The sequence below is a fragment of the Nyctereutes procyonoides genome, unplaced genomic scaffold (assembly GCF_905146905.1).
Source record: "Nyctereutes procyonoides isolate TBG_1078 unplaced genomic scaffold, NYPRO_anot_genome, whole genome shotgun sequence".
Lineage (NCBI taxonomy): Eukaryota > Metazoa > Chordata > Mammalia > Carnivora > Canidae > Nyctereutes > Nyctereutes procyonoides.
The window spans coordinates 7,039,814-7,052,121 of NW_026575132.1; the positions used below are offsets into that span (position 1 = coordinate 7,039,814).

At 44.1% G+C, this 12,308-nt stretch overlaps 1 protein-coding gene across 3 annotated transcripts in view; it reads left to right on the forward strand.

Annotated features, from left to right (window-relative positions):
• MOB4 (MOB family member 4, phocein) overlaps positions 1-12,308 on the forward strand; it is a 41,951-nt gene that overhangs the window by 3,392 nt on the left and 26,251 nt on the right. Inside the window, exon 1 of one of the 3 annotated variants that reach the window (XM_055345051.1) lies at positions 10,992-11,163. The exons of 1 other annotated variant lie outside the window; for it this stretch is intronic. In XM_055345051.1, the coding sequence (XP_055201026.1) occupies positions 11,104-11,163 (60 nt within the window). In that variant the 5' untranslated portion in view covers positions 10,992-11,103. Of the gene's footprint in view, positions 1-10,991; positions 11,164-11,650; positions 11,768-12,308 lie in introns of those variants that run through there. One more of the 3 variants, XM_055345052.1, reaches the window with a different exon arrangement.

Sequence of the window (12,308 nt, forward strand, 5' to 3'; positions counted from 1 at the left end):
CTGTGGCTACTAGGTCATAATTCTAAGGACTCCATGCACATTTCAATCCTGGTTGATTATGGACATCTACATCTAGTTCATAATTTGTTGAACTTAACAAGTAGGAAATGGAGTTGGAGCTTTGATTTAGCTATAGTACCCAGGGAGAGAAGATTTGAACCCAAACAGTCCCATACCAGACTTGAAGAATTATGCCCTATGTTTGTCTTGTGGAATTGAAACCTAATTGAAATTGTAAACAGCATGGAATTTAACAGCCTCAACTTTTGGTGGTGTCCTTAAAGTATGTACATATTTATGTAAATCACGTGTTAGTGCCTTATGGTATACTAAGGCTTAATTTTTGTCATCCTCAGTACAAGAATTCTGATTAAAAGCTCAATTTATAGGGGATCCCTGGGTGGCGCAGCGGTTTGGCGCCTGCCTTTGGCCCAGGGCGCGATCCTGGAGACCCGGGATCGAATCCCACATTGGGCTCCCGGTGCATGGAGCCTGATTCTCCCTCTGCCTGTGTCTCTGCCTCTCTCTGTGTGTGTGTGACTATCATAAATAAATAAAAAATTAAAAAAAAAGATTTAAAAAAAAAAAAGCTCAATTTATAGAACCCTAGTGAGTAATGAGTTTCCTATTGTTCCTGAGGCACAGCTAGATAGTCTTGCTATAAAGAGCTTTTGCTCTTTATAACCTTGTTAGCAGGATTTCCCTGTTTTACCAATGAGAAAACTGACTCCGAAGAGAGAGGAAACTTCAAGGTTCTGTAGCTGGTAAATTGGAGAGTTAGGCATATGTTCACCAATTCTGTTTTTCGAACACCCAAGCAAATGAATTTTGAGATTAAAAGCAATAGTTTATAAACCTTGGTTCATCCTTAGAATTACCTGGTGTTTTTGAAACTTCAGAACTCCATTTTATAATCTAAATTAAAAGGATGGGGGAATTTTTTTGTGTCATATTAGTAGTCCATAATGCTTGTCTAGCAGAATTGCTAAAGAAATAATTTTAGATTATGAGGTCATATTAGAAATTAATAGAGAAAATAATTTTGGCATGAGAAATTTAAGCCAAAAATAAGGGTGCCGAGGGTGTTGAACCACATTTTTTCACAACAGGATGCTGTTTGCCTTTTGGCCAACAAATAAGATAAAATTCCACCTGGAACTTTAATGATTATACTACCATTTTTGAGCATTTGCCACATTGTTCTAGGCATTTAACAGACTATTTTTTTTTAAATGTTTGTTTTATTTATTTATGATAGTCACTGAGAGAGAGAGAGGCAGAGGGAGAAGCAGGCTCCATGCACCGGGAGCCCAACGTGGGATTCGATCCCGGGTCTCCAGGATCGTGCCCTGGGCCAAAGGCAGGTGCCAAACTGCTACGCCACCCAGGGATCCCTAAGAGACTCTTTAAATAACGAAATCACAGGAACTTGGTGAGGCAGTTACTCCTTGCTTTCTAGCAGAAAGGATAACTTGCTTAAGGTAACATCACTTTTAAGTCATAGTTTGGGATTGAACTCAGGTTAGTCTGACTTCAAAGTGTGCTTAAGGGGCTTTTGGGTGGCTCAGTTGGTTAAGCATCCAACTCCTGATTGGGATTCTGGTCATGATCCCAGGGTTGTGAGGGTTCCATACTTGGTGGGGAGTCAGATTATCTCCCTCTGCCCCCCCTTAAACCCATATATCTCAATGAATAAATCTTAAAGTGCCTTGGGACGCCTGGATGGCTTGGCAGTTGAGCGTCTGCCCGAGGCTCAGGGCATGATTCCTTTCTGAGATGGGGTCCCTGCATGGATGGAGCCTGCTTCTTCTGCCTGTGCCTTTCTCTGTGTGTCTCTTGAGTAAATAAAATCTTTAATCTTTAAAAAAAAAAAAAAATGCCTTAAACTTGTACACAGGGATCCCTGGGTGGCGCAGCGGTTTAGCGCCTGCCTTTGGCCCAGGGCGTGATCCTGGAGACCCGGGATCGGGTCCCGTGTCGGGCTCCTGGTGCATGGAGCCTGCTTCTCCCTCTGCCTGTGTCTCTGCCTCTCTCTCTCTCTCTCTCTCTCTCTCTCTCTCTCTCTCTCTCTCTGACTATAATAAATTAAAAAAAAAAAAACTTGTACACAAAAAATCTGGGAAATTGAGAATAAAATCAGAAAGCTATTGTGTTATATGAGTATTACCTTTAATATTTTTCCTCCTATTCCAGAAAATGTTGGCTTTACAAAAACTTTAAAAGTTAGGAATTCTAAGATTTCATTTTTACTTTACAATAACACAACATGTGGTTTAAAATCTTAACAGGGCAGCCTTGGTGGCGCAGTGGTTTAGCGCTGCCTGCAGCTCACAGCGTGATCCTGGAGACCCCGGGATCGAGTCCCATGTCAGGCTCCCTGCATGGAGCCTGCCTGCCTCTCTCTCTCTCTCTCTCTCACTCTATAAATAAAATATTAAAAAAAAATAAAACCTTTTAACAGATTTTTTTTTTAAGATTTTATTTATTCATGAGAGACACAGAGAGAAGACAGAGACATAGGCAGAGGGAGAAGCAGAATGCCCACAGGGAGCCCATGTGGGACTCGATCCCAGAACTCCAGGATCATGCTCTGAGCCAAAGGCAGATGCTCAACCACTGAGCCACCCAGGCGTCCCATTCTTAACAGATTTTTAAGTGTACAATACATTTTGTTATTATAGGCACATTGTTGTACATCATGTCCCTAGAACTTTTTCATCTTGCTTATCTGGAACATTAGGTCTTGATTAGCAGCTCCCCATTTTCCCCTTTCCTTAGTCCCTGGCATCTACCCTTCTCGTGGATTTTATAGCCTTGTTCCCACTAATTATTCTATCACATTGTATTCAATATAAATATAAACCTTTTTTTTTAAGATTTTATTTATTCATGAGAGACACAAAGCAGGGAGCCCGATGTGGGACTCGATCCCCGGACCTCGGAATCATGCCCTGAGTCAAAAACAGACACTCAACACTGAACCACCCATGTGTCCCTAAATATAAACTTTTATTTATTTATTTAAAAAATTTGTTTTTAAGTATTTTAGCTACTTATTCATGAGAGACACGGAAAAGCAGGCTCCATGCAGGGAGCCCGATGTGGGACTCGATGGCGAGACTCCAGGATCACGACCCAGGTCGAAGGCAGGTGCTAAACCACTGAGCCACCCAGGGATCCCCTAAATATAAGTTTTTATATAAGTTTGAGATCTGACAAGGCAAGTCTTCCCATGCACTTGCCTGGTCATAAACACTTTTAACCTTGATAAAGGCTGCCAGATTGTTCTCCTGAATGATATCAAGTCTTAACATGTCTCTTCCAGCAAGTTATTTGTTGTTTTTACCGCAACCACACCAAAATGGAGTTTTGAACTTTTGGTTTATTTATGTGAAGAGTATTTACATGGTTTTCTTTTCTTTTCTTTTTTTTTAAGATTTTATTTATTCATGGGAGACACAGAGAGGCAGAGACACAGGCAGAGGGGAAAGCAGGCTCCATGCAGGGGGACTGATGTGGGACTTGATCCCACAACTCCAGGATCACGCCCTGAGCCAAAGGCAGCCGCTCAATCGCTGAGCCACCCAGGCGTTCCTTACGTGGTTTTCTTTACCCTTAAGTAACCTTGTATAGAAAGCCCAATCAAATCTAAGTTCTGATCCTGTGTTGCTTACATACTAGTTATGTGACATGGACAAACTAACTCCTCTCGGTTTAAGAATTAACTAAAAGGAGGACACTAGATGTCCCTTAACATTTTGAGTCAAGCCTGTTATTTTTTTCCTTAAACTTTGATTTTCTTTAAAAATGGGTAAGATTCACTTAGTTAAAAATTGAAAAGGATATATACTATAAAACACATTGAAAAATATCCTTCCATTCTCTATTCCCCAGCCACTGTTCTATACTTAGAAGCAACTAGTGTTACATCTTATATTTTTAGGGGTATCTTAGTATAGATTTGTGTGTGTGTGTGTGTGTGTGTGTGTGTGTGTGTGTGTGCTCAAGGGCATGTATATATATATGGATCTTATATTGTGAAATACATATATATTCATTTTTTTCTTTTTTTAAAAAATAACATTCCAGACATGCCATTTGGCACCCTTTTTTCTTTTTGTATTAAATTGTTTTTGGAATGAATCTATGAAGAATATAAAGAGCTTTTTAAATTTTCATTATAGGGATGCCTGGATGGCTCAGCGGTTGAGCGCCTGCCTTCAGCTCAGGGTGTGATCCCGGAGTTCCGGGATCGAGTCCTGCATCGGGCTCCCTGCGTGGAGCCTGCTTCTCCCTCTGCCTATAGGTCTAGGCCTCTCTCTCTCTCTCTCTCATGAATAAATAAATAAAATCTTAAAAAAAAATAAATTTTCATTATAGCTGTGTAATGTTCTATTAGATGAGTGAACCATAATTTAAGCATTTTCCACTGATGAATATATAGTCTTTTTTAAATTTTTTTTATTTTTTTAAAGATTTTTTATTTATTTATTCATGAAAGACACAGAGAGAGAAAGGCAGAGACGTAGGCAGAGGGAGAAGCAGGCTCCACGCAGGGAGCCCAATGTGGAACTCGATCCTGAGACTGCTGATCATGCCCTGAGCCAGGGGAAAGTACCCAACTGCTGAGCCACACAGGCGTCCCTATAGTCTTTTTTAAAACTTATTTATTTATGAGAGAGAGAGAGAGGCAGAGGCACACAGGCAGAGGGAGAAGCAGGCTCCATGCAGGGAGCTTGACGTGGGACTCGATCCCAGGATCAGGCCCTGAGCCAAAGGCAGGCACTAAACCACTGAGCCACCCGGCTGCCCGAATATTTATAGTCTTATGCTATTAGCAACACTTCTTCAGTGAATAGAATTTTTGCATAAATTATATTTCTTAGGTGAACAAGTATATCTGTAAGAAATTCCTAGACACGTCATGGCTTTGACAAAGGGTATGTGGATTTTAGTCATATGTGTATATATAACTGGAGGGTATTATGCTGAGTGAAATAAGTCAATCGGAGAAGGACAAACATATGGTCTCATTCATTTGGGGAATATAAAAAATAGTGAAAGGGAATAAAGGGGAAAGGAGAAAAAATGTGTGGGAAATATCAGAAAGGGAGACAGAACATGAAAGACTCCTAACTCTGGGAAACGAACTAGGGGTGGTGGAAGGGGGGAGGTGGGCGGGGGGTGGGAGTGACTGGGTGATGGGCACTGAGGTGTGCGCTTGACCGGATGAGCACTGGGTGTTATTCTATATGTTGGCAAATTGAACACCAATAAAAAATAAATTTATAAGAAAAAATATATGTGTATATATACACACACACATCTCCATGTTGCCCTTTATAGAAGTTCTATCAATTAACAGTCCTAACAGCAATATATGAGACTAATTTCCTCCCAGCCTCAATAATAGAGAATGTTATAAAGGTTTTTAATTTTATAATTTTACTCTTACTATGAGAATTAGCATCTCGTGTTGACAGTCACTTCTGCTTCCTTTACTGTTAACTGACTATTCCTATTGACTGTGAATAATCTTTGCCTCTTTCTTTCTACTGGACAAATGGCCTTTTATGATTTGTGTGTTATCTTTATTTATTTATTAAGGTTTAATTTACTTATTCATGAGAGAGACACAGAGAGAGGCAGAGACACAGGCAGAGGGAGAAGCAGGCTCCATGCAGGGAGCCTGACATGGGACTTGATCCCGGGTCTCCAGGATCACGGATCACGACCCTGGCCGAAGGCGGCACTAAACCGCTGAGCCACCAGGCTGCCCGATATCTTTATTAGAGAAATTGGTTCTTTGTGATTAGTTTTTGCCTCCAGTTTATCATTTTGGCTTTGATTCTGTTTATACTTTGAACTTGCACGAAGTCATTTTGGTATAGCTGAATTAATATTTTCCAATTATGGCTTGTGGGTATTATATCAAACTGAAAAGTCTTCTCCAATACTTAAAAGTTCTTCCACGGTTTCTATAGGTGTTTTTATAGTTGTTGTTGGTTTTTTATTTCAGTCTTGGCTTTACCTGGAGATTTTCCTGTTATAAGACATACAGAATGGATCCATCCCCCTTCCCTCTAAGAGATTAAGTCTAGTTCTTTAAGACATGTTAAATTTTAGCCCACGTCTTGCAAAATGGTCTTTCAGTAGCATTTAGCCTGGAGACTTGACTTGGAAAAAGCATCATTGGGTAGTTATTTGAGTGTCGGTTCAAAAAGGCCTTTGAAATCATTCATTTTTATTTTGAACATGTGCCAGGCACTGCTTGGAGATAACCGAATGAATAAAGTTGAGGAGGGAGAAATAAACAACTAAATCAAAAGCACGATTTTATTTTATTTATTTTTATTTATTTTTTAAGTAAACTCTAATCTTCAACATGGGGCTCAAACTCAAAACTCCAAGATCCAGAGCCACATGCTCTACCAAATGAGCCAGTCAGGTTCCCCAGCACAATTTCAGGTAGAGATTAGGGTCATGGAGAAAATCTAGAAAGTGCTGCTAACTTTATGAAAGACAATAGGTGCTCTACTGAAAACAGGAAATGATAGTAGTCTGTTGTGACTGGTCTCTTCTGATCACATTTTCTCTTCCTGAAGGTTCAGGAACCACTGTATTAATTATCTATTGTTACATAACAAATCACCCCAAATGTAGTGCCTTAACAATGAACATCTCACATTGTATCTGTAGGTCAGAAATTTAGGAGCATCTTATTGGGGTGGCTCTGGGTGGTGGTAGTGAGGTCTCTGCCATCATCCAAAGACTTATCTGGGGCTGGAGATTATACTTCCAAGATGGTTCAGGCACATGCTGGCAAGTTGCTGCTTGATTTTGGTGGGAGCCTCAGTTCCTCACCAGGAACCTTCATAAGGCTACTTGAGTGTCGTCACACATGGTAGCTTTCTCACCCAGGGCAGGTGAGCTAAGAAAGCAAGGCAAAAGCCACAATGTCTTTTTTTTAAGATTTTATTTGAGCAAGAGTGAGCGAAAGAGTGCACAAGTGGGTTGGAGGGACAGAAGGAGAGGGAGAAGCAGGCTCCCCACTCCCCACTGAGCAGGGAGCTGGATGGGGTGCTCAGTGGTGCTCAATCTCAGGACCCTAGGATCATGAACTGAGCTGAAGGCACATGCTTAACCAACAGGTGCCCCTCCATAATGTCTTTTATGACCTAACACCAGAAGTCACAACAGAATTTTTATAATATTCTATTATACAGGTCAGCCCAATTTAGTATGAAAGAGAACCACACAGATATGTACATAACAGAGAGGCACCTGGCTGACTCCGTCATCAGAAAAGCATGCAATTTTAGACCTCAGGGTCATAAGTTTGAACCCCACATTTGATGTAGAGGTAACTACAAAAATAATTTTTAAAAAATGCACATACCAGGATAATCTTTGGGGGCCATCTTGGCAGCTGGCTACTACAATCACCAATTTGGTCAAATATTCTATCATTATAGAGAGAAAAGTGAAGTGCCATGGGGGTTTGGTATCTTACTCATCTATAGTCAAAGTTGTCTAAGTTTGAACTCTATTTTTTTAAAAGGAAATTTTTTATTTTTTTAAGATTTTATTTATTATGAGAGACACATGCAGAGAGAGGCAGAGACACAAGTGGAGGAAGAAGCAGGCTCCAGGCAAGGAGCCAGATGTGGGACTCGACCCAGGGTCTCCAGGATCACGCCCTGGGCAGAAGGCAGGCGCTAAACCACTGAGCCACCAAGGGATCCCACAGATACGTATTATATATTTCTTTATCCTAAAATGGAGTTGGATGCTTACCCTTTACCTAAACCTTGGCTTAGGACTTAAACCTCAGCTAGAGATGGGTTTACGCCTCTGTGGTCATATAAGGAGAGGTAGATACTGAGCAAGATCAAAGAAGATCTGTGAAGGGGAACAGACAGCAAGTAAGAGATTTAAGACTTTTTTTTTTTTTTTTTAAACTAGGCTCCACACCCAGCATGGATTCCAATACAGGGCTTAAACTCATGACCCTGAAATTAAGACCTGAGCTGAGGGGATCCCTGGGTGGTGCAGCGGTTTGGCACCTGCCTTTGGCCCAGGGTGCGATCCTGGAGACCCGGGATCGAATTCCACATTGGGCTCCCGGTGCATGGAGCCTGCTTCTCCCTCTGCCTGTGTCTCTGCCTCTCTCTCTCTGTGTCTCTGTGACTATCATAAATAAATAAAAATTAAAAAAAAAAAAAGAGCTGAGATCAAGAGCCACCCAGAGTGCTCCAACATTTTGCTTTGTAGTATGATAAGCTAAATATCACCCTTCCCATTCATTTGTAAGTTCTTTGAGAAAAGCAGCTTATATGCCTTATTCATGTTTCTCAGCATTTACTTGTTGTCCTACACACAATGGGCATTCACTATTGTACTTGGATTTTGACATTCCCCAAAGAGAATTTCATATGGGATAGATATTTTGGAAATTACTTATATTTTAGATTTATAAAACATTTTCTTCTAAAACTTTAATAGAAGACAAGTAATATTTAGTTTAAAAAGAAGATTTTATTTTTAAGTAATCTGTATACCCAGTTTGGGGTTTTAACTCATCCCAGGAATATTTACTTTTATACTTGCTATCATCCTCTATGAGGTAGAGAAAAAGAAGTGCACTATTTTCATTACAAATAAACTTTTATTTGGTAGTTCATTTAAAGTCTTACAGTCAACAGGCAAAAGAATCTAGATTTTCTGAATCCCAACCCAGAGTCTTTTCCATTTGTCCATATTACCTTTAAAAAGACTATCCCTTCTTTAACCAAAATATCCAAGTAACCCATTTTATATATAATTATTACTACTGCTCATGCTCTCTTTCTTCTTCCCTCTCCTCTCTCACCTCCCAAATGAACACTGGTTAGAAAACTGTTTTTGTTTGGAGGTCATAATCTGCAGAAGGACAGAGGAATTAAAATGTGAAGGTTACAAGCTAGAACATTTCAACCCTAAAGAACAAGGTTGTTCCTGTGAACAAGGCCAGAGTTGACATCACAATGCAACTTTATCAGACTTTTCAGAGATAAATATGCCTATTCTTTTCTCGAATTTATAATTTTTTAAAGATTTTATTTATTTATTCGAGAAAGGCAGAGACATAGGCAGAGGGAGAAGCTGGCTCCTGGAAGGGAGCTCGATGGGGGACTTGATCCCCAGACCTGGGATCATACCCCGAGCCCAAGCCAGACAGACGCTCAACTGCTGAGCCACCCAGTCATCCCTCTGTTCCTGAATTTAATATCTACTTATTAACTTTTTCTCTTGTTCTTTTCAAATGAGGTGAAATCACTTAACAAATCTGGATTTAAGAGAACATTAAGATGAGCTCCTTCAATTAGAGGTAACTGATATTTGCAAATCAAGGACACTACCACATAATCTGGGAAATTTTAACTTAATCCTTGGAGTGAGGTAGAGTTGTTCACAGACTTAGAGGCCCACCTAGGACTCTGCTCTTCCTAGACCCACTGCACATCTCCCAGGGAAGCAACATTGGGGTGCCAGTTGTTCTAGGTTCTTACAATATTTAGCAAGAAAATTGATGATTATCCATCTGTCCCCACAGCTAGACTCTAAGCAATTTATAGATAAAGACTGGGCCAAAAAAAAAAAAAAAAAAGACTGGGCCTTTTCATACTTGTATCTCAGTGCGGAACACCTAGTGGGGGCTTAGTAAATTAAATATCTGTTGAATGAATAAATCTTTTAATATAGTAGGAGGTAGTGATGGAATTAAATTCCTTGCTTTGGAAAAGTTACCACTCTCTACGTCTTCGAGAAAGAAGGAATCTTACTTAAAGGCAGACCAACTTCTTGTTGTCTAACCCCTTCGAGCAAAGTTCTCAGTCACTGACAATTACTCAGTTTTGCACTCACCCAATTCAACCAGCCTTTCTTTGATTCCTCCCTTCATTTTTGGAGACCGTCTGTGATATAATTCTCAGCATTCTCAATACACCTTCAGGTGGCTTTGATGGGATATCTGGTGTTTTCCTATGGAAATCACGCTAGGATATGCAGGGTTTGTGTGTGTGTGTGTATGCATTTTTTTTTCCCCTTTGAGCTGGCAACCCACCATGGCCTCCCCCACCCCAGATCAAAGATTTAACGTTTCTCAACTGGAAGCAAGAAGTCTGCCCAAACCCAAACGATCTCATAATGTCGAGAACACTGAAAACTTGCAACAAAGGAGATTTAGAATCCTGTAAAGATGTACAACTCCCACTCTGCGTTACGGGGGCATTCGTTATCTCCTCCTGCTTCTGACTTGCAAAAAAGACCAGCTAGTTTGGTCCGCCCAGCGCACAGGGGCCCTGTCCGCGCTCCCTCCTGGTTCGCCTCGGGGTCTTTTATCTACACAAGCTTGTCCTTGAAAAGGTCCTTGGCTTTGAAGTCAGTGGCTGGCGGAAGCATCGGGCAATCTAAGCCCCAGTGTCTTCTTTTTTATTTTTTTATTCAAAAAAAATTTTTTGTGTGTGTCTTCTTTTTTAAAGATTTATTCATTTATTAGAGAGAGAGAGAGGCAGAGACACAGGCAGAGGGAGAAGCAGGCTCCACGCAGGGAGCCCGACGTGGGCCTCGATCCCGGGTCTCCGGCGGCGCTAACCCGCTGAGCCCCCCCGGCTGCCCCCCGTCTCTTCCGAGATTGGGTCAGTTTCACGCGGGGTCTGTGGAGCGTTCCCAGGCGGCCGGCCTGTTTCCCACGTCGCCCGTCTCTGCGGATTTGGACACAGGGTGATGCTCCTCCGGGCACCTGCCCGCACAGCGGGTTACCGACCAGGTCACCGTCGCGCAGGCTCCGTCTTCTCCGCGCCCCTCCCTTAAGCCCGAGGACACGCGCCCCGCGAGGCCGCCCCCCCGCGCACGTCGCGGCCGCCAGTCGCCGGCTGTTCCTCCTCGCGCGCCCCTCCCTCCGCCAGCGCGTCCTTCCGGGCCTCCTCCGGGTCCTCCCGCCCTGCCCCGCGCGGGCTCCGGCTGATCCGTCAGCGGGCGCCGCTCCTCCCCCCGCGGCCCTGCGCAGGCCGCCTTCCCCTACATCCGGGTAACGACTCCAGCCGCCCAGACTCTGGCACTATGGTCATGGCGGAGGGGACGGCAGTGCTGAGGCGGAACAGGCCGGGCACCAAGGCGCAGGTACTGTGTCTGCGCGTTGCCTGCGGGGGGCCGCTCGGAGGCGAAGCTGGCCGCGGCTGAGAGAAGGTGGGGCCGGCTCGGGAAGCCGGCGGCAGGGGCACCGGTGCCCGGCCTGCTCTTCCGGAGCCGCCGCCGCTGCGTCGGGCTGAGGCGGCGGCGGCGGCGGCGGCGGCGGCTCCGAGGCCTGCGGAGCCCGGGCTGAGGGGCCTGCGGGGGCATGCGGGGGCCTGTCCGAGCGACGGCGTGTGGGCGCCGCAGCGGACGGTGGCCGGAGGGGCGCGGTCGGCCGGGCGACAGCCGCGGCTCTCGAGAGGGTCGAGGCGGCCGCGGCGGGAGGGGCGCAGAGCCCGCCAACCGCCTCCGGCTTCCGGCTCCTTCGGCGTGTGGGGCGCGCCTGCGGGGCGGCGGGGGCCGGGGCGGCAGCGTCCCCTCCCCTCCCCTCGCGGCCCGCCTGCGGCCGTTTCTCGCGGCGGCCGTTCCCTGCCCAGCAGGTTTTCGTCGCCCGGTTGCTCTCGTCAGACGTCATTCCTTGTGGTTCTGGGAGGCACAGCCCCGGAATTAACTGACCAGGATTTTATCGACTCTCAATAGGGCGGTATTTGGGGTGAGTTGGTGTTCGCGTGGGTATTGATTGATTCTGGGGGTTTTCAAAAGACGGGATGCCTCACATTCTAAAAAAAGAAAGAAAGAAAAGAAACGCGTTCAGGTTTGATGCGGTTAATGCACCCGCTGAAGTGGGTTGCGGTTGAATATATGCTCTAAAATCGGAAGAGATGGGCTGAAGTGTAATTTTAAAGAAAAAGTGATATAAGTGTGCGTGTGTGTGGGGGGGGGGCAGGAAAAAGCCATGGAGCTCTGACCATATGCCGGAAAATAGATTTTAATATCCTGCATGGAATTTTGGGAAGGGAGTTCTTTCAGTGTCCTTCGGGTCCAGACACCTCCCTAGATCCGTGTTACGGGGCCGAAGTCCGGAGAATCGAGGGTATTTGCTTCAGGTTACATAGTCTCTGGGTTCTCAGTTCGCCTTTTCTCTCTCTCTCTCTCTCTCTCTCTCTTTTTAATAAAGATTTTATTTATTTATTCATACGAGACACAGAGGCAGAGACACAGGCAGAGGGAGGAGCAGGCTCCACGCAGGGCGC